Raw genomic sequence first — 23,798 nt, forward strand, 5'->3', positions numbered from 1 at the left:
GCTTTTTCTGATTCCATTTTGTAGTTTATTTGTTTTTTGCCCATTAAATGCAGCCTTTAGACCTAGTTGGATCAGATCGTGACACAAAATATTAAAAAAATTGATCCTTCAATCAAACTGTACCGACATTGTTCGCCACTTTCTGCATTCCCTTTTATCCGATGAAGGCACCAGATGAATGGACCTCCTTTTTGCGCGCTACTAACCGATCACAAGCTATGGGGAGTTTAATTGATTGTAATACATCTCATAGACAGGACATGACAGAATACATACAATGTTTATTGTTACAGCACATTGTGCACTTTCATCCGTTAATCTAACTCATCCGTCATTTTTGGCCCCGCTGGTCCCGAAGATGGTTGTGAATTGTCCCCTGAACTACTAGCTCCCGATCCTGCACCTGCACCAGGACCTGCTCCTTCGTCTGGTTTTGGTGCTGCCCTCCTTGTCCTTCAGGTTTTGCTTGTCCTCCAGAGAATTTTGACTGCATTTTGGCTATTAAGTTAGCTACTTTTGGATTGTTTTGGTATTTGCTGATGTTCTGTGGGTTTTGGCTGATGTCCGCAAAAGCTGCCGTCACTTCTGGATCCTGTGATTAAACCATTACAAAAAAAAAACAGTTGCTATTATTTGTCTTACATTATTGAGCAAATTTATTCAGGGGCGGATATAGGAATTTTCAATGGGCGCCGGCCACACAAATACAGGTGCTGCTCTACACTGCAAAAATTTGGTGGGGGGGTGGGGTTCGGGGTGGCACCGCTCTGCAAAAATAAACACACGCCCCACCTAAATCCGCCCCTGTAATTGACACTTACATGACGAACTGTGATCAAAATTATTCAGAGACAAAATTATACAAAACCTATATTGGGTCCCCCAACAACATTTATGCATGTGACGGGCGGGTGAGCAACCATTTCAATATTTGCATTAATCTCGGGGTCTAAAGTAGTCTAGGGAACTGCACACAGTTTACAAGGGTAAATCTGCAATCATATAAGAGTGAGCAGTTACCAAGCATGAAATTCACGCAGGTGCATTGCGCTATTTCTGGTCGGATTGATTTCTTGGATTTTTTTGCGAACTCAAGCTTTTGGTGTTGGCAAAATGCATAAAAAACACCAAACTATGTACTGGCTTTAATGCCATAGACAACAAAATTAACCAATCACCAACAGGCAAAGTCCACATGCTTTGTATGCTGAGAATTCTTGCATAATCATGAAGGCCGATTGTCCAAATGCCCGTATCTTATAAATCACACACGAGCTGTATAAGGGTTTATTATCAGTTCTTTGATGCCTATGAAAAAAAAAAAAAAAATGTCAAGACCATGCTTTGAAAATAAATACACAGTGATAGGAGCAGAATGGGTGTAGCATTCATTTTCACGTATGTGCTTCAATCAGCTCAGTAGCCCTCATCAACAGATGACTTTGCATGTAGGTGAATGCATTGTCTTTATGCTTTCTATGCTCACCTGAAATGCAGCCATGATTTCTGGATCCGACATGATTTTGGTTATATCCGGCATACCACCCATTCCAGGCATACCACCCATTCCTGGCATTCCTCCCATTCCGCCAGGCATACCACCCATTCCGCCGGGCATACCACCCATTCCGCTGGGCATGCCTCCCATACCACCCGGCATGCCTCCTGGCATTCCACCCGCATACCCCCCATGCCTCCTGGCATGCCACCCGGCATTCCACCCGGCATTCCACCCGGCATTCCACCCGGCATTCCACCCGGCATTCCACCAGGGAAACCTCCGGGGAAACCAGGAAAGCCTCCAGGGAAGCCTCCTCCTAAGTCCTCCTCACGTTGCCTCCTCTCTTCTTCTTCCTGTGTACAGGGAAAAGAGATCACATAAATACATGTATAAAGGTCATTGAGATACAGTCACAGCTTATAACAGAAATACAGGTACAATTTTGTAATGGCCCCATTAAGCACACAACTTGCAGAATGTGATACTATTAACTGACCAGTGTCCACTGACCACTAAAAGTGTTGTGAACTTGTTGCCTAAAGTAGTTATTGCAATGTTAGGTTTTATTTGATTCCATTTTATTAATAAGGTGTTTGATATTACAATTATTATACATTTTCATGTCCAAATGCCAGATTTTCAACCTCTAAAATCACCAATATCTTGTTCCTTACATCTTGAGTGAGATCATGAAATATATTTGTTCCATTAACCAAATAAGCGCCCACCCAGCGATTTTCAACCTGTATAATGTGTTAACTAATAACCAAAAAGTGCTGTAAACTTGTCTTTTTGCCAACAAAATGTAAATTCTTAGCTAAAACAGTCAACTTTTATACATGTACATTTTCATGTCCAATTGCACCTAAAAAAGGAAACATCTGTGGCAATTTTCAAACTCTAAAACCACTGTTATCATTATTATGTTTGTACATCTTGATTAAGCTCATGAAGATTATTAAATATTTTTATTTAACAGCAGCATTACCAACCAAGCGATGGCGCACTAACATACAATAACAAATTAAAATAATAACAGTCAGATGGTTAGAGACTGACCGATCAGATCGGTAGCTTCCGTATCGGGCCGATTATTAGCTTATCGGTAGTGATCTGCATCGGCCGATTTTTCCTTCATCCGCCGATGTAATGCATCGATCACCCAATATCATGAAAGTAATTGTTGAAGCTTAACAAGTATTCATTTATTGGTATATTTCTTTGAATTAGACTAGTTAAATCAAGAGAAATTTAGCAAAAGAACAAGCTTTGTAGGCGATAAACATACATAAAATCATACCGTGATTCAGGCACGCAGCTGAGATAATCAGGTAATTCCCCGCATGCACATTACAATTGTAGTTCTTACTTCCGGGTTACACACGTGCGTGCGGGCCGTGTGCAAAACTCAACACTTCCGGGTTACACGCGTGCGTGTCAGATTGGAAAGAGCTACGGGCCGCGTGCAAAACTCAACACTTTCGGGTTACACACATGCGTGTCAGATTGGAGAGAGCTACGGGCCGTGTGCAGAACTCACACTGACTTGAACGTAAACACAATATTAAAATGGGGCGATCGAATGATTCCATGGACTGGGACATCAGGGGAAAAGGTAAATTGAGCTTATAATAATCATGGTCAAATTCAGTATTTTAAATGCATATGGGAGTGTGTTTTTTTGTGCTCAGAGCATACATAATTATGGTAATACTTTGCGTACAAGTACCCTTTCAACATACGGGTGAAATTTGCTCACGGTGATGGCGATCGAATCGGCAGATCAAAGAGATAATTGATCGGCCAATCGGCCGATTCAGATAAGGACCTGATCGGTCAGTCTCTACAGATGGTAGTGGTATTGTAAAAATAAGCACCCGCTTAAAATGACTTACTTAAGTGCCCAGTAATGGAAAGAATATGGTACAAGATCTGACATGGACAGGATCTATGACACTCTCATTGCTTTTATTTCCAAGTCCCCAGACAGTAACTTTAATGCTCTGCGTGCTAGCCATATTAAAGTTTAACCATAAAAAGTCCTAGGTTTGAGATACTTTTTCAAAATATCAAGAACCAGGGTCTTAGCTAGAAATTGAGGGTTGCCCGTCATTTGAATAAACTTGCCTGTCCTAATTTGACCTTAAAAACATTTACCAGACATCTATAGCCCATTGGGGGTTCAAAGAGTTCAAATATGTGCTGATATGGCCTTGTTTTACAAATTGGGTCTACTAAAAAGGGCAATTAGCTTCTCAAAACATACAATTTATAATATAGCATCTGTCAAAGGCATCTTGCCCGTCCCCAGGAGCAAACTGGCAGTCTAAAATGACGGCCAGACGGGTGGCTAGCTAAGACCCTGTCAAGAACGGAACCATTTAGGCTTGTTTGTGCATATTTTAATGCATTTTCATGCTGATTCCAAATATGGTCATGAAAATGTACAATTATGACACCTTTGAATTTTGCACACACACAAAAAAAATTTGAAACTTGTTGTCTGCAGTCGACACCCGCATAGTGAGAGTTAAACATGATGATACAGGTTGGTATAACATATCATTGGTATAACAGCCTAGATTAGGGGCAGTCAGGATCCTCCCAGGCCAGGGCTAACCAAGCTTCATAGTGTTCACCAAAAAATGGGAAAAAAGCCTGTTAATGAAATACAGTCCAATAATGAATAATGAAAGAGTCGCCTCATAAGCTCAAAAATATGTGATGGGAATTTAACATCAATTTTCATAAGCCTTAAAAATCTGGCATTTGTTTCAGTAACTCTTACATCCCGGGGGGGGCACATCAAAAAATTTTGGTGGGTATGCTCCCCGAATTTTGAGTGGTGGGTCTTTGGGAGCTGACGGCGTGCAGTAAAAGGAGTCTTCGAGCTGCGAACCGGGCTGTGAACAAGTAAAATGGGGTCTTTTGAGCTGCGAAAAGTCAAAATCAAGGGTCTTTCTTGGCTTTTTGGTTGAAAATCGCCTGAAAAAATAAGAAATATGAGGAATGAGCCATTTTTGGGTCTTTTAGAGCTGAAATTATCAAAATCAAGGGTCTTTCGGAGCTGTATTTTGGTCAAATATAGGGGTCTTTCGAGACTGCGAAACCCCAAAACGGGGTCTTTCCGGGGAGCATATCCGTATGGTCATTTGTGTTGAGTGCCCCCCCCCCCCCCGGGTCTTACATACCTTCCTGGCTTTTTCCTGGGCTTCTTTGGCTTTCCTTATTTTTTCTTTCTTCTCTTTAAGCGCTTTCTCTTCACGTTTCCTCTCATATTTTCGTTTGTGTTCTTCTAACTTCTTAGCCTACAGAAAAGAAAAGAGGAAAGAACAACATGTCACTTTTAAGTAAGTATAAAATAAACTAGTACAACATCAACTTTCAGAAAAGGATAGACATGCACACTTGAGGTTATTCTCTTCTCTTCAGTATAACAGACCCCCTTTATTCACCCCATATGACTTCTTTTCAAAACTCCTGTCCCTCAACACCCCTCTTTTTAAATGGCCCTTGTTTTCAATCATCTACCCTCATGACCGGTTCTTTTTTAGGAAATTTGCCAATTTCCACAAAAACTTACAAAATATTGTAACACTTTGATAAACTTTGAAATTGCAGCAAAATTCCTGAAAGTGTTAAAAACTGACCAAATTTTTTAGTCTATAATTCAACAACTCCCACCCATTTTTGTGAAGGCCAACACCGGCCACCCGTTTTTTTGGCACCAACCCCAGCCACCCATTTTTAGGGGGGTTGGACATTGCTACTTACCCCTTTTTGCCTACGTAGGCCCTATCTTTCACCAATAGCTCTCTCATGAAAGATGATGCAAATGCCCCTTCAAATGCCCAACTTTCAATCCCGGGCTTTCAATCAAACGCAGGGATACATAAATCCGGGGTTATAAACACATGGAAATAGAATCCAATAAATTAAATTGTACTCTGTTGCAGGATTCCTTTAATGTGTTAACCACCGCAATACACGCACAATGTCTAGCATATGTGCATAGGATTTTGCGGAAAATAATACGCGCCACTGGATGGTTAGCACTACGCTTAAATTTGTAAAAGGAAATCTGCAAAATATTATAATTCATAAACTTAAAAAATTGCAAGACATAAAGAAACAGCTTTTAGCACCCAAAATCTGATCACAATAGATAATTAAAAAAATACAATGCTAAAAATTAAAAATGCTATTTGTTTTTATATGTAGGTGTATGCCGATCCAAGATGCAGGTTTGTTAATCAGTAGAAAAGTTTCTTTTTGAAAATTTATCATTATTAGATTGATTTTCTTTGGTTTTATCAGGGCTGTCAACTCTTACGCATTGGCCGTGACGTCAGTCTCACGCATTGGGCCACTTTCTCACGGTCTCACGCCAAGGTAGTATAATCTCACGCCTAGTAGGAAATCTCACGCAAAAAGCTGGAAAATGAGTAAAATCTCATGCATCGTCATGAATAATTTGTACTTCCACCCCCACCCCCACCCCCCGCTTTTCACATTATTGATCGCCATGGCTCAAATAATCATGGTTCAAAATGAACATTGGAGTCGGTAAATCCCGGTACGCCTCTGTCTCACAGCAAGCAATTCCAAAAAGTTGACAGCCCTGGTTTTATTATCATCAATAAACAAAATTTATAAACATATATTTCTCACACTGTTTTGAATGAAAAACAGGCCAACCTTTGGTGAATAAAAACAAAACATCCTAAAAATGTTTTCTATAGGAAGCAAACTTAATTTTGTTTACTCCTTAAAATAATTGTCTTAAAAGTACAACCCTTCTCTCCTTTAAAACAAGCAACCCTGTCGGCAAGTCCTTAAAGAATTACATACAGCCAGATAAAGTTCAGCAGTCAGCTGGATCAGTTCACAGACAAACTAAACCATTGATTCAATGCCCAGGGCACTGCAAACGCCTAAAACACCAAGCAACTAAGCAGCCTCACAAAAGGTTATCCACAATCAATTGCTACTACCCTAAATGGCCTTATCAATCCACTTACCATTGTTCACAGTTAACAACAATACAGCTGTTTATATAACTGACCTTACTGCAGGCTCTGGGTATGAGAGTGTTGGTAAATAAACCCAGCCAAGTATGGAACATGCGAGATGTGTGTGGCAGGTGTGTTAATGCAGTGAACATGGAGGCCCACAGAATGGCAACAAATGTCATCATTTCGGCTGTGTTTCTCTTGCTGGTATTTAGTGCATGTGTGAATAGTGAGGGTAAGAAGTTTAACCATATATGAAATCCAATTATAGTGTTATAGAAAGTTAGTTTACACTAAAATTCATGTAAGTCTTAATTGGCACTCGCCTTGCAGTGCCCTTTCACAATGCTATGCCTTGTGTATGTAGTGTGCATTACCTAGATGTGTTATACATGATAACAGATGGCGTATTGAGAGATTGGCAAACATGGTATTTAGGGAACAAATTATAACATATCATGCTTTAATTAGACTGTAGTATATTTGCTTTAATCTTGTTATCACTAATTATAGTTTTAAACACCTTGATTCCCTCTGCTTTAAATGCAACACGTGTATACAATATACGTATAGCATCATTCCCGGCATATAGCATAGGCTAGGGTCTATGTACATATATCACCGGCGTGTCCAGGATCTTTTCCTGCGGGGGGCTAAGCCCCTTTTTCAGATTTATGCGGGGGGCTTTATGGCTAAAATCGCCAAAAAAACGGCTGATTTTACATGATTTTTAACAAAGTGCGGGGGGCTTCAGCACCCAAAGCTCCCCCCCTGGACACGCTACTGTATATTACATCTTAAAAAACTCTGCTCAGTGGAAGTTTGCAAACAGATAAATTATTTGCGACTAAACTTATGTTCTGCCAGATAAGGATCAGGTACTAGGTGTACGTACAGCAGGGACCAATCACATCAAAACTGACCACTTTAATGGAAGAAGATGAGAAAATATAAAGAAAATAAAAAGAAATTTGAGCTTGTTTTGTCTCATAAAACATTTTTACTGTATCTGATTTCAACAAGTAAGGTGTCATTTTAAAGCTAACAGCAGTTTATCCCAGTGTTTAAATTTCCATTTTCATTTCTGAAGCCAAGTGGTTGGTTTGGATGTGATGGGTCACAATATGTATGTAGAAACCTCAAATCTTTATACCTTGAAAAAGGTCTCTTGAAAACAATTAATACAAAATCTTTCTTTCCATGTGGATGTAGTATATGGGACACAGTTGTTATCAACAGTACCACCAGTGGAGTACGGTACCCCCATCGAATAAAATATGTGGTAATTTTAGGGACAGAATAGATTGATGAAAATGGATGATTCTGAGTTTTTAAAGGGCGAATTATGATATGTCATAGGCTTTGTGTTGTGATCATTTCGATCAGTGGTTCATAATAAAGAAAGCGTGAACCAGTTGACCTAGCAACGGTCATATTCTATTCAGGCCGTATCAAATTAATGTTTTGGTTCTCGTCCAGAGGATTTTCATGAATTGATGAGGGAGGGAGGTGTTTGTTGTTGTTTTTTTCAAGGTAAAATTAGCATTGTCAGTAGTTTTCGGTCAGCAGTCTTCTCCAATAGTGCTCGAGGAAGCGATGAGGCCCTTTTTTTTTAAACGAATGTGAGAGTCTGAGGGATAAACCTCCGAGAATAAAAAAAAAAGACTTGGAAGTGATGCTTGTTCTCTAATAAACTTATGTACATGTATGAAGATTTCATAAATCATTCCAAAGTCTAAAAAAATTGAAAAATCTATAAAAAAAAAAAAAAATCTGACAAATCCCAGAAATTGAGGAGGAGGGGCGAGAACCAAAATATTAATTTTACACGGCCTAACATACACTAGGCCAGCGAATTCAAAATAGTTTCTTCACAATCAAAATATTCTGTCCCATAACTAAGCCTAAGCCATTGCTAAATCCACAATAAATAATGTATTATGTTCCATTATTTCCTCGATCTACAGCAACCAAAGCAAAAAGTTCAGAAAAGGTGCCCACCACCAAATCTTCAAAAACACCTCCACCCACCCCTGGTCCAGATGTGCCATCACCAAAGAAAACCAAACAAGACTCAACAAAGCTGCCACCACCAAAGAAAGAGCCTGTGCAGCCACCATCCACTGATGAGATACCAGTCCAGAAGATTGAGTTCACGCCAAGAAATCGTCATCACATAGACTTAACGCTGAATCTAGACAAGCCGGAACAAACGATCACTTCGAAATTGCTAGAAAAACTCAACACTTTGAAGGAGATTAACAAGAAACTCATACAGCCTCTTGCTAAAGCCTATAAATTTCACGATATGGGGCATTCTGCTATTTCAGGTATGACCAGTGTTCGAATTAAGGAAAAATAATTGGTTGTCCCACGGACAACCAGGTTACAATTTCTGGTTGTCCGTCTAAGTTTTTGGTTGTCCGTATATTACCAGCTAAAAGATACACATACAAAGGTGAGTTTTGGCTACACATTTATGGTTGTCCGGCGGACAACCGAATCAGTATTTTTGGTTGTCCGGCGACTTTTTTAGTTGTCCCGGGCAACCGGACAACCAAAATTTCGAACGCTGGGTATGACGTTGTTAAAGTTTGTTTGACTTATATAAGGTGGAAATTATTCAGCTTTTGTTACTGCGCGCTTCAATTAAGTCCCAACTCACGCTCGCGTAAATTCACATATAAGCATACGCCAGTCACACAACTAGCGTAAGCACTGCACCCAACAGCGTGCGTGCATGCATTTCTATATCAATACACAGTCTTTTCGGCCTTATTTAAAGCGTACAAATATTTTGCCAGGGGGGATGGTCCATACAATCATCCCCCGATGTTGACGCCTGTATCTGTTTAAACCAAATTAACCATCTACATGTATTTTGCCATTTTAGCCCCCAAAGTGTACATTTTTCACGCTTCGCGCAAATTTATTCAGTTTTTTAACCATATTTCAACAGTTTAGCTTCAAAATGACAAAATTTTTCGCATTTGTACAATAAATTAATTATGATGTCAAAATGTGCTGAATTCACTATATTTCAAGAAATTTTTCCAACCCCATCCCCCCCCCCCATGTCAAAAAGAAATCTACACCACCAGTTTGATATTCCACACAATGATACCCTTTATGAATGGCTCAACTCTTTCCCAAAATTTCTGTCTTAAAAAACACATTCTGACGCAGTCAAGTTAGATCAATCGTTAAGGCGTTCGACTATGGTGCGAGATGTTGCGGGTTCGAACCAAGGCGGTGCCTAGTACACTCTTGTGGAAAAATTGAGTTAGCTTGAAATTCCCCTGGACAAGGAACTCACTGCTAATTTGTCTCGTTGTAACCCGTACGAAACTCGGGGAGCTGATCCTGGTTGCGATTGAAGCAGCAAAGTCCCTGAATTGTTGTTTAATGGTTTATGGAATGATGTGGGGCCATAGTGGTCAGCGACAACCTGTAAAGTGTGCTGAGGCTTAGAGAATAAGCGATAGGAATTTTTATTTTGCCTATCCTCTACCGTGTGATAGATTTGCGACAGGCAGGTCCAATATTTTGAGTAGTGGATGCCAAGCGCTACGATAAAAATATTGGACCTGCCTGTCGCTCTATCATAGGTAGAGGATAGGCAAAATAAAAATTCCTATCGCTTATTCTCATTCTTAGTCAGTTAAATATTATTTTAATAACTGTAAACAATTTTTAAAGCAAAAACTAAGTTACCGTCATAAAAACTCCCCTCATTATAAAATGAACGAAACTTGTTTACAACTTCACGTATTCTGTTGCGCGTATTGCTATCGCGTTCGCGTATTCCGCACTTGTCTACGCATCCAGCGCGCTACATACAATGTACGCACCTCTACACGCATGTTACGCATTATCAAGACGCGCATGATGACGTGGGGTCGCTCTACGGCCTGATAGACGGCACCGAAATCATGCGATTGTCCAAATCAGAAATGTGTCTACGAACTAGACCACTCCCACTGACTAAGAATTGTGGATCAACGTCTAAGCGTTGTGCCTGTGCGTAACGCACTATAAATCACTGCGCTTTTTTTGTGTGTACTTTGCAGGCATTGCCTCAATGAAGTAATCAGGTTATTGTAGCCCCCCCCCCAAAAAAATCACCTGATGCTCTACTCTAGTCTGAAGATCACAAATTTACATGATGGATTTTCTTTTCAATAAATTCCACTTGATCAGTATTTAATCTAGCCTTGATCAAGTCTTCCTTCTTACTTTTTCTCTATTCATGCTCTTATTAGGACCCATGGTCGAAGTATCATATACTGGACTCCCTCAGATTTTTAGTCAGGTCAGAATTTTTGTGTTGGCGCTGGCAACATATGAGCTAGGGAGGAAGTATACCTTGTGGACATGGTGTGCATTTTGCTCAAACACTACCCCTGCAGTGCACAGTATGCCTGTGGTATAAAAGTTTGATAAGAAAGATCTAGCAATTCAAATGTCAAATAGATTCTCACAAAGTTATGATGGTAAATAATTATTTAGAAAGAATAGACGACTTCAAAACTTTGGAAAGAAATATAAATTTTTGGAAGATGTGGCAAAGCTTTCATGAATTTTACATTCACTAACTATGGTGCCAAAGGAATTGAAACAAGTCTATATTTAATCGATACCCCATCTACAAGCATATATTCCTCTTAATAAGGAATTTTTTTATAAAGAAAGAGATGAAAGGCAGACACCTCCACAAAAACATACAATAGATTGGTCTTACAATAATGCATGTTTGTTCAGCCATCTGTCTCAGTAACAGTTGCTCAAACTCAAAATATTGTTTTTGTAGAGGGTGTCTGCCTTTCATCTCTTTCATAAAAAACCCATCAGAGGCATATGATACAAAAATTTATATATGCTTGTAGATGGAATTCTATGGTATACAGAAAATGAATCATACTTCATTTAAATTGTTTTGTATAGATGGTGAGCTGGAAGCCAAACCCATGGTTCTATTCCTGGGTCCCTGGAGTGCTGGTAAATCCACAATGATTAACTATTTGGTAGGCCTAGAGGATAACATCAAACTACCAGTAGGTAAGTGAAGCCATAGACTGTAAAAAGAATCAAAGCATTATGGTGGGTCACAGCCATGTCACTTACCAAAGAAAATATTTCAAAAGCAGCGCTTTTATATCAGTAAAGCAGTATTCAGACTTTTTATTGTACGTACAATATTGTATGCAACATATCTACGTTGTTTAATCTATTGCCATTCTATTTCCAGTAATGTTTAAGTTCTAACGAATGTTTGATGACGTAAAATCGATAATATATTTCTACTAGATATTACATGTAACATATTATCGATTTTTCGTCATCAAACATTCGTTAGAACTTAAACATTACTGGAAATAGAATGGCAATAGATAAAATAACGTAGATATGTTGCATACAATATTGTACGTGCATAATACTGGAGTCTGAAGCTAGCTTAACAGTGCAAAGAAATCTCGCAAACATGAACAACTTTTAACAATTTTGAAGGTCATTGATTAGGCAAAAAAATCTTGGGTGTTTCTTTTTTTTTCAATCACTTTTTTTAGAAGAAACCTTAGATTTGGACAGTGTCAAGGACATTTTATATTTGTTATTCACTCATTGTATTTACTAAATGCATATTTGATTAAACAAAAGTATTTCCATTTAAATTCAGTCCAAAAAACAAACAATTTTTTTTTTTTAAAATGATCAAGCATTTGTCAATACTAGCCTTCTCAAAATGGAGGAAAAATGGATGAAGAGCCATACCGACCCTCAAAAATTTTGTCCTGGAAGGGAAACCAAACAATTCTTTTTTTTTGTCTTTTCCCAGAGTCAATGCTCTACTTTCTAATTCAATGCTACCTGCTAAGCTGAAGTTCAGTTTTCAGGTACTCATTTAAAACCTAATCATTCTACTGGCACCACCCACTAGCATGACTAGCCAGATGGCCCAACATGCACAAGATAACCCAAAATTACAACAAAATGAATGTGAATAAAAAAGGTGACCCATCACGTCAAAACCGACGACTTCGCGGCTGGCTTCATTAGCAAATAACAATGAAAGAAAATGAGAAAATATAAAGAAAATAAAAAGAAATTTGAGTTTGTTTTGCCTCTTAAAACATTTTTACTGTATCTGATTTACTGTATTTGATGAAGTAAGGTGTCATTTTAAAGCTAAAAACAGCAGTTTATCCTAGTGTTTAAATCTCCATTTTTCCTTTTCGTTTCTGCCGCGAAGTGGTTGGTTTTGATGTGATGGGTCACATACATTGTATAACCAAATCTTTTCCTTCATATTGTACATTACAAATGTAGGAGGAAATATTTAACATTATCATCTTAAATATTATGATTTAATGCTGACATTATGGTTTATTGCCGAGTAGAGAAAACTACAGGTCCCAAAGTGTTCAGCGTCTTCTTTTTATGCACAGTAGAGGGAGGAAGTCACACAATATAAATGTCACTTAGTAATGGTAATGGCACATTTTCTTCTCTTTCTTCTTACATACCAAACAGGAGCTGAACCAGTCACCTCTGATTTTACAGTGGTATACCATGGCAAAAGCTACCGAACTGTGGAAGGTCTTGTTCTAGCCACGGATGGCCGTCAATCATTCGGAAGCCTTGAACACTTCGGTAACGCTTTTCTTGAACGTTTCCTTGGCATAGAATACCCACACAAACTCCTACAAAAAGTTACGTTAGTTGACACCCCTGGTATAATTGAAAACCGCAAACAACAAGAGCGTGGCTATCCATTTAATGAGGTGTGTGAGTGGTTCATGGATCGATCTGACTTGATTTTTGTTGTGTTTGATCCAACAAAACTTGATGTCGGGACAGAATTGGAATCTATTTTTAAACAACTCAAAGGTCGCGAGTCGCAGATCCGTATCATCCTAAACAAAGCAGACAGCATACCGCCACAAGAGCTTATGCGCGTATATGGTGCGCTATTTTGGAATTTAGCGCCTTTGATTAATGTGACAGAACCACCAAGAGTGTACGTCGGCTCATTCTGGGATAGACCTTTTGAACCCAACACATATCATGATATTTTCCTTGAGGAAGAAAGATCTCTTTTACTTGATTTGAATGATGTTATAGTCAACCAACTACATAACAAGATTGCCATGGTGCGCCGGCGTGCCAAAGCTATTCGAATCCATGCTCTACTGGTAGACGAATACCTTAAAAATTCACTGCCAACCGTCCTTATGCCATCATGGGCGATGGGGAGGACACAATGCGACAGATCGTGGACAATCCTGAAAAGTTCAACATATTTACAACAGTACTAGCTAGATCAAACATTAGTAAATATGATCTCCCTAACCCTGACACTTACAAAAACTTTTTCGCAATCAATGCAATAGACTTGTTTCAGCCTCTACGCAAACAGTGCGGCTACTTTTCTGGGTGTCTACTGGAGAATATTGAGAGTGCAATTACGGAGCATTTACCGCAGCTACTAGGTGCCGTACAGAATGAAACTCAACAGGGTGTGTGCACTAAAAAAGGCGGAGTTGCAGCAGTAAAAAGATAAAGAGAAAGAAAAAGAGAAATATAAAAAGCCACAATCTTGATATCATCAATAGCATAAACTGACAAGGCTAAAAAAAGTTTGTTTCTTGTAGGCTAAGCTCATTTAAGAAATAAAGGGTAATGCAATGCATTATCCTTTACACCCAAATAATGTGTCGAGGCAGTAAAACGGAAATAATGGGTGAAGCGCGGCCGAACCCCATTATTTAAACGCTTTTACTTGCAATAGTTTTCTTTTTTGTTAACAAGCAATATGGAATCACTAAATATCCTATGACATTCAATCTACATGTAATTCTCTTATTATTATAAATTTTCATATCAAACCTATAGTTTGATCAGCTCGTAATCGGTGGGCCTTATAAAATCGCGTATTAATATCAAAATATTTTATTTTGAGAATTGTCTTGTGATATCTCAACAGAAAGATCACAAATGATTAATTCAAGTCCTATGCTTTGTCTACTTTCTTTAGCACACACGTTAAAGACCAGACAGGTCAACTATATCACTCTTAACGTGGGTCAACTTTTCGGCGTAATGGAAAAAGCCTAATAATTCCCGCCGATTACGAGCTGATCAAACTATACTCTGTACTGATTTGACAATAATTATAAGTAATTTGAGGCATATGTTGCCACACATTTTGCATTTAGGTTTTCAGGCCACCTACAGGAAACTAACTTCTTAGCCTAAGCCTTTTCTTTTTAGATAATTTGTATGTTATTTATTGTTATATATTTCTTAAAATTTGGAAATTTTGTATTATTGCACATTGGTATAAATTTGTATGAAGTTTACATAGAGAATTTGTTGGTAAAGATACCAGAGGAAAAACAAAGTTGTTTTAAAATGTGTAGTGGATATAGTACACTCCCAAGTCAAATGAAATAATAATCACAGTCCTTATATAATTTTACTGAATGTTGAGAATTTAAGAAGTTATATGATAATAATATTAAATTAATCATGAAGACAGTATGATGTGTTACTTGTTATTTGATATCGATATAAATTAAATTTTAAAAGCTTCAAGGCCTAAACTGTAAAGGTAGAAATGTGTGTATTAAATTAAATCCAAAATGATGTGCAAATACTATTCTTTTCACATTATATCGAGGATTGAGAGCCAGAAATCCTTAACTCAAGAAATGACATTTGGAGAAAAACAAGTTTTAATATTTTTGCAAACTAAATCTATTTACAACTCAAACTGTAAGTGTCTGAAAAGACTAGTTTGTGATGACGTCCTGTCAACCAGACCAAAAATGCAGTGCTGCGCAGGTCATCAACCAATCATGCCGCACCTTTGCCCTGACGTCAGACACAAACTAGTCTTTTTAATTCCGTCTTCAATTATAGTTTGTCTAGTAAATTCTGGCAATTTCTAGACAATCGACTGATGCATTTGGAAGAAACCAACTTTGAAATACACATCAAAACTGATGGGAAAACTAAAAAGCAAGATTCCTTTTAGGTGTAGTCCTTGTGACATCAAGAGTGTGCTTTATCTGACTTTGTACAAAATAATATGTGATACGTGTTTTAGTACACTTAATAATACATAAATTTTTAGAAAGGAATTTTGTGGTTTAGTATAACGATCATTTTGATACAGCCTGTGTAACTTACACGGGTCTTTTAATGCAAATGAATGTTGAAAAGTTGGCGCAGCAATATTTCATAAATAAAACATGTGGTAAAGTAAATTTTATTAAGGTACTCATGATTGAAATGGATTGTTATTTGACATAATATATGTGCAATTTAAAAGGAAATGTGAATAATCTGTGTATTAAAGGCATCGACATTTGATAATTCTGTACACAATTTACATTAATTATGATAAGCTAAATAGACATCATTCTTGTTCAAAGGCATCAGTCACATACATGTGTGAACATCCCACCCTACTCTTTGTTTACAGCCCACTTTTTAAAACTGAAAATTAATAAAGCTCAGCCTATTCAATTTTCCATTCTAACTAGAATATGCATAATGCAGATTTCAATCGCCGCTCGATAAAAATGGAAGATACGTGTGTGATGTGGAGCCACAAGCACAGCTCTCTACATACGGTAACCACTTACACTGTAATGATATAAAAGATAAGATAAAAAATTTAAAGGTCAACATTTTCTTAAAGTTTATAATGAAGACCACTATATTTAAGCTTCACGTTATATAAGATCAATTATTTTCTTCAAATTGTGGCTGCAGGCAAGTTGTGGCTTGCACTTGTATTTTGTTACTTGATACTGGTAGTCTACAGTGTTTTTATTAATGATAATCATTATGATATTATGTAACATTGATATCAAATGAAAACCCTATTTTCTCATTAAAACATATATTGAAATTAGGCGTTTCAAATTAGTGTATTTCCGAAGAGATAATCAAAATCTGTTGAATTCGTTTCAAACGTGTACCACAGTCAAGACTAATTCAACAGGTTTTTGTCGATTTCTTCAAAAATATACCTATTTGGAACGCTTATAATTTCAATATGTAAATGAGAAAAATATGAGCTTTCAGTCCACCTGATACCAAAATCTGCATTTTGATGGGGTTAAAGTGGTGGATGAGGTTGTCAATCGGTTTGCCCCGCACTTTTGAGGCAAAACCCCCCAAATTATGTAATTTTCCACTTTTTGCAGCAAGTTTGGGCAAAATTTGTCGATTTTGGCCCCTGAAATTCACTTAGCCCCGAAAAATTGCTGGTGCCGTCACTGATCGGATTACCCACCTGTAAGAGTTGGTAATTCATAAACTTGTGTACATTTTGTTGTAGGTTATTGGATTGATTATGTGCAATACAAGAAATGTTTCTAATTATGTAAAGTAATTCAAAATACATAATGGTTGAAATATGGGAGTAAGCAGGTAATGGTCAATTGTATGGTTTAATGAACAAATGTATATTTAAAAAAAAACATTGCTTGTGATCTACAAGGTCTTCATAAAATAATAAAATGTTTGAATTTCTGTATTCATGATAATAATGACTGATTTACTCAAAAGTATGGCTTATATACTGTAACAAGGTTGACAGGGCCTTCATTTCAACCCAAAAAAGGTCATATTTGGATATTTCAAGTTTTGGACAGAAAACATCTGATTTGGGTATATTTAAGGTAGGAAACTCGGTTCCAACACGTCGGTAAGGAAAAAATTATAAAAAATATTCTGCCTCCTGGTGCACACCTCTTGATTTTTATGAGTAAACTACACATCCCAATGCTTGAAACCACAAAATATTTGAGCTGCTAATTTGCACCAATTAATGAATATCAATTAATTAGTTTAACCTTAATTTTACGACTAATAATTATTGCTAGCAACAACTTCAACTCTGATTCTTTGATTTGATTTGATTTGAGTTTATTTATGCATATCATTTACAGAGTCACAATATAAAAACAAAAATATAAAAAAAGACAATAAAATTACATTTAAAATTACAATATACAATACAATTGCAGATATGCATAGGATAACCCTTTAAGCCCTAAAAGGGCTTATTTCCAAAGGGTCCTTTAAAGCTTTTAGACATTGCACTAATTTACATCAAAAATATCAAAAAAATAAATATGATAACATCAAAAATCAAAAATTATTATTGCACAAGTTTTAAATCATAAAGCCAAATATGTGTACATCCACATCAAAACGATGCACCCACCGGCCGCCACACGTGTTCCACCTCACAAAACAGCCTGGAATGAACACCAGACCCACCCCAAAGCGGAGGCCACACCAAACCATCCCCAGTCACACAATTTAGGAATACAAAGGACATTCCCCAACTATGTGACTCCGGGACAGCCCAAATCGACCCCACCCCGGAGACGCGCCCGGCATCCATTACCATAATGTGAAATGAGACACATGCAGCAGCCGACAAGCGCACCGCCCGATACGGATGCACACATATTGCAGACGTGTATGAAAAGGCAAGTCCACCATGATTAACTGGGGTTCAATGCCAGACCCCACCCCACCAACCCGCACAACAAGAACACCCAAAAAGCACACCAACCCCCCCCCCTCCCTCCCCAGGTACATAGGGGAATTGCCTTTCCAGAATTTCACATCTACAAAGTAATATTTTGCAAAAGATACTCTTTAACAGCCTTCTTAAAGTTGACCCTATCAGTTATCTCCTTGATTGACTTAGGGAGATCAGCCCAATCATGAATGCTAGCTTGATAAAAGGAACCTGAGTTTGAGCTGTTGTTTTTGTGTGTATAAAAATTATGCTGACTGGACCTAGTATTGTGGTTATGAACCTGGGATATTTTGGTGAATTTGTAATCTAAATATGGTGGCCCTTGCCCATGGTTGATATTAAAAATATGATTAAGCCGCAGTTGTTTTGCCCTATTGCAAATGTTCAAAATCCCCAAACCTTGGAAGTCCTTAACATCAATGTGATAAAAAGAGTCTTTACTTAGTATAAACCTAATAACCTTGTTCTGGGCACGCTGCAATTTTATACTTGTAGTTTTAGATACTCCCCCATACCAGGATGATATGGAGTAGTCAAATAGACACAAAATTAAAGCGGAGCAGAGTGTTTTTTTGATTCTTTGATCAAAAAAATTAGCCTGCCTATACAGGAATTTGAGTCTGGAGTTGACTTTTTTTATGATGTCAGAAGCCATCTGCTCTCCAGACAAAACATTGTCAATTTGAAGGCCTAAGTATTGCACTGATTTGGTGGCGGTAACAGTTTGCCCACAACTGGTGATTGAATAATCTTCATAACGCTTCCAACTTTTACTATTGGAAAAATTGTAAAGAAATATTATCTACAATCTCTCGCCAGCTTTTTCGCCTAAGTCCATTAATTACGTAATAGCATGTGTTTCTAGTCTGTGAAAATATTGATGTCATAAAAATTTATTTCTGCTTAAAGAAGCTGAAAAGTAACAAAAGCTGGTGAGAGAATTTAGGTAATCTTGTTATGTTTAACTTTCAATTTAAAAAAAAAGGCTACATTAAGTCAATTTTTGTGACAATAATTCTGAAATTCCCCTATTTTAGGCTTTTTTCACAGAAAACACTTTTGCATAAAGAAGGATCTATTTATAACAATTAATCTCTGCTACTTTAAAAGTCTCTGACCAAAGTCTAATGCTTTCACTAGGTGGGAAAACACTATTCAGATAATGCCCTCATACGTTGGGTAAAGTTCTGTAAAACTTTTTTCCGCTAAAACAGGGAGTCTTAATATTGCCGTAATTTTGCTCGCTGCCGTCTTCTTTTTCTTGAGCTCTGGTGATACGTGTTATCGCAATTGGAAAAAAATATTTAGGCGATGCCCGGCGCTGCATGGGCTCCTTTAGTTGTAGTTTTGTACAGCGTTCAATGGGACAGGTCTGGCGAAATCATGAAATTACCAGACATGTAAAATTCAATAATAATATTTCAGTTCTAGAAACATGCATATCTGCACTACATTTATGACTTTGAGGTATTGGATATTTACCAAATTGACTGGTAAGTTAATTGTGCGCACGTAAACTAGTGAAATTAGGAGCCAAATAGCTCCGTATTTTATACAAGCGGTGTGTGTGTGTATAGGGAATGCTCACAGCTGACTTCGGACATGACAAGACAAGAGCCGCTGTGCATGAGTGTGAATTGTATCGCTCGCTAGTGTTATAAAGCACTGAGAATTTCATATATTCTTACTGTACAACTCATAGCATTCAAAAAAATTCGACAAAAATGTTCAATGAAACTACGCTACGCAATGTTATTATTTTATTCATGCATACAAGATACTATTGTGATTGCGCAATATCAATGAGACGGCTAAGTTAGTGAAAATTAACATTTCGTTTTTTGCGGATTCAGATTGATTTAAATGATGCCCCAATCTGTAATTTGGGGAAGATATTTTAATATTACAGGATAGGGTACAATTATGGAAATTTTGAGGGGATTCGGTGCATGACACGATAGCCGATTTATCCGACCTTAAGAAAACATAGGCATGAGTAGCTATGACATCAAGATGAGGATGGAGAATGGGTGACTCCATTTGAAATCTACACCCCTGTGGGAGATGAAGGTTTTATCTTCCATGGGGGTGTATGGAATAGCCCAATGATGGTCTTATTTGGTGATGGTGTAGACACAGCCAGAGGTATACTGCAATAGGGACAGGTGCCTCTTCAAATCAAAGTGAATATTTGAACATTTCCATTCAAACACGGCTGAAAATGGCAGCTGCATGCCCTAAATAAAGGCTTAGTGGCCCCTAGGCTACAAACTATACAATATTATACTGGTACCCAATTCAACTTCTCCTTTCAGAAAATCATAGCATTTTATTTACAGAATGTGCGACACACGTGTCTAGCATTTCCAAATATGAGCAGGAGCAACACAGTGCTCACACCTAAATTCTTTTCAACATCAACTTGTCCAATGGCCCAGATTGGTCCAGTTGGAATAACTTGCCCAGTGTTATTACAACTTGCCCCAATATTTTAGTTATGCTCATTCAAGTTTTATATAGCAAGTAGCATTAGTTGACATTATAACGACAAGAATCAAAATTTACAACTAGACATTTGGGCATGTTGTAGGAATATTTACAATTTACACTTCTATTGCAAATGAGAAAATTCAAGCCAAGTGGCATAGACATAACCAGTGGGACTAGTGGGGCAGACAAAACACTCAGAAAAGTATTTTCAAGTAAAATTGGGAAAGCATGACATTTCTGCTCAACAAGCTGTTTTGGAAGCTGGTTCTTCTAATTAGGACCAGATCCTCCTATAGTAAGCGGGCTTTTGACATGGACAAGGGGGTATCATGACTTGTGAACATCGACTTCCAAAAAGTACCCTAAACACAGACTATTGATTTGATAATGCACACTTAAACAAGTATGACAGGTGTCATTGTATACCCTAAACAAGTATCAATTTTATAGACTCTAACCCAGTTATCTTTGACTATACAACTGGAGAAAAACAATTAAAAAAAAAGGTCAGAAGAAGTTTCCATGATTGATTTCATACAATTTTTTTCTCATAGGACCCTTAATGCATATGATTTATTGAGCAAGCATACCCTTTTTTTTAATTTACTTCTTTTTTGATCCCCTATTCATATTACCATGGGCATCCATCCTGGGGGGACAGGGGTGCCCCCACCTTTTGGCAAAATGACCCATTTTTTGTTCTTTTCAACCGCTTTTTGATAATTCAGGCTGAATGCCCCCCTACATTTCAAGATTGACGCCAGTGTATGTTACGTATATATCGAGCTTTGATCTTAAAAATTACCATTTTTCAAAGAATTTTTGCTCAATACCCACTGGTCAATGTCTGGATGTTTACTGAAAAATATAAATAAATAAATACATACAAATAGACAAATATGCCTCCATTTTCACCTAAATGGAGCTGAAATTACAAAATTCTTTTAAAATTTGGCCATAAATCTATAAATTGGTCACATTTTCTTTCATATTCTCGGAAGCATGCAAACAAACAAGCACACATCTAGCTTCAGTAAATAACAACATTCGTAATGTTGTGGGTCACGCCTAATTTTTCTGAAGAAATTCTGGAATTTGCAGGAGACATTAAATTGATCTTCTGTAGCCTTCAAGGAGATTAGAGCATTTACAATAGAATGTAAGGAGAGGATGGTCAACTAAGGAGAGCTAAAAGTCACTCTCCTATATCAGATTGAAGAAGAGCAGTAGAGAGTGATTGCTCTTGCTCTCCTCAAAAGGCAGTCCCTGGAGAAGCGAGAAGCCCTGTGCTACCTTGACTTGAGAAAAGAAAAACTTGAATTGATACAGGACACCTCTTACCACTAATAAGCATTGGTTAAAATTCCCGTATGTCCCTGCCTAGTGACAAACATGATGGAGAAATAATCATTAGTCATTACAAACATGCGTTTCTAAGATTAACAATTTTATAGAAAACAACAAATGCCTCTGAGCAGGGGTAGCGGTAGAACAAAGCGCTCCAGAGTCTGCAGGGATACTAGCTCAAACTTGCAGAAAATCTTAAAGTAGGGGGTCTGAAGTAGAGTTTGGTGAGTCAGAGTTGCACAAATGCAGCATAAATAGTATGTCTGCGGTAGCGATAGATTGAAAAGCTGGGGTCTGCAGGAAGCCCTGAACTCACATAAAATTTAAAATAGGGGGTCCGAACGGTATTTTGGTGAGTCCGGGACCCCAAAATGCAGCCTACCACTACCCCCTGCCTGAGCTATGTCACAACAAATTAACAATATCTGCTTACCTGGTCTGACATTTCGTCCTTCAAGAATTCACTCACAAAGAAAGCCATAGTAAATGTCCCTTTTGCAAACTATTTCAATATTTTGTTCTTATAAGGTACAACAACAAAGCAGTACACGCAGCAACTGTGTATATATTCCAATTAAATTAAAACTTTGCCGGCCAAATCTCAATTAAATGAATACCTCTGGTCCGCGCAGACATATAAATATTGTTTTGATACATGCCCAAGGGCTCCCAAGCCTCCCACACGCAAGCGAACCTGAGCGCCAGAGGTTAAATTCTTTTACAAGGCCTGATTAATTCCATTTGTTTCTGCACAATACAGGCTGTTATCGGTTACACACGCACTGTTAAGCAGACCGTTTATGAGGTGCCGCAAAAACCAGCTCCAACTTGTCTTGGTCTTAGAGATTTAAGAAACAAGGTTATTTTGTTGCCTTTCATTTTTGTTTATTACTGCTATATTTTGTTATCATTTTCTTATCGGTATTATGCGATATAAAATATTTTTCTTCAGCTGGTGTTCAAACCATGATTAGTTTAAGTTATAGGTTTGTGTTTAGGGGATTGCAATTTCGTGGTAATATATTAAAATAGGTCCCTTAAGCCCAAATTAGATTCTATACTAATATTAGTTTTATCATTACACCTGACTCAAATTTCTTAATATTTTTTCATGGGTCCATTTTTAATTATACCTATTTCATTTCAAGTGTCATTAATGGGCTATTTAGTTGAAATCCACACACCCCTATGGAAGACATGACCTTAATCTCTCACACAGGGGGTATAGATATCAAATGGGAATCACACATTCAGGTAACCCCATTTGAAATTCACTCTCGCTGTGTTGAAGATTAAGGTAATGTCTTCCAGAGGGGGTATAATGAATATTTATTAACTGGAATAGCCCTTTGTCAAATGTCATTCAACATGGGAATAATATAATGGCTAATAATAAATGGTGCAGCAAACATGCTCCTGGCAACCATAATCTCAATGGGATTGCATGCCCATGTAAACTTCATGGAGTATATTTAAGATTATGGCAATTAAAGTAAAATGAAGTGTCAACTTCAAAAGTTTTTTTTTTTACATGGCATGATAAAAATGATGATAACTGATCAGTGATGGAAGAACAGGGCCTATTGGTTAGGGTACTTGCCTATAATGTATGAGTTTACAAACTTATAGTGATTAGAACTCAATGTTAATTAAATTGTACTCAAACTGTGTCAAATTCAATCTATATTGAGTTCTGTGTTACTCATTTTGTTGCTCTGTTCCTCCCTTTTTACATATGTCATTTTCACTATTTTTTATTAGAGTGTATATGCCCCGGGGTATATATATGCTCTCCCCGTCAGGGGGTAAATTGTTAAACTGTTTTATAAAATCCAACTAGTATTGTGATGTAAAGTGATGAGAGGAAGTGAATGAAGCA

The 23,798-nt window shown here is 37.6% G+C and overlaps 2 protein-coding genes across 2 annotated transcripts in view; one reads left to right on the forward strand and one right to left on the reverse strand.

Moving 5' to 3' along the window:
• The window catches only part of LOC140160861 (hsc70-interacting protein-like), a 62,574-nt gene continuing 38,776 nt past the window's right edge, over positions 1-23,798 (reverse strand). The window contains 4 exon segments of the mRNA XM_072184184.1: positions 1-592; positions 1,487-1,680; positions 1,683-1,854; positions 4,693-4,809. Of these exon segments, the coding sequence (XP_072040285.1) occupies positions 332-592; positions 1,487-1,680; positions 1,683-1,854; positions 4,693-4,809 (744 nt within the window). The 3' untranslated portion in view covers positions 1-331.
• On the forward strand, positions 6,592-14,236 carry LOC140160859 (sarcalumenin-like). The gene is given in 5 exon segments (XM_072184183.1): positions 6,592-6,748; positions 8,481-8,843; positions 11,458-11,571; positions 13,045-13,724; positions 13,727-14,236. Coding segments are annotated over 5 exon segments (1,629 nt in total). The 5' UTR covers positions 6,592-6,624; the 3' UTR covers positions 14,075-14,236.

This window comes from Amphiura filiformis, chromosome 9 (genome assembly GCF_039555335.1).
Source record: "Amphiura filiformis chromosome 9, Afil_fr2py, whole genome shotgun sequence".
NCBI lineage: Eukaryota > Metazoa > Echinodermata > Ophiuroidea > Amphilepidida > Amphiuridae > Amphiura > Amphiura filiformis.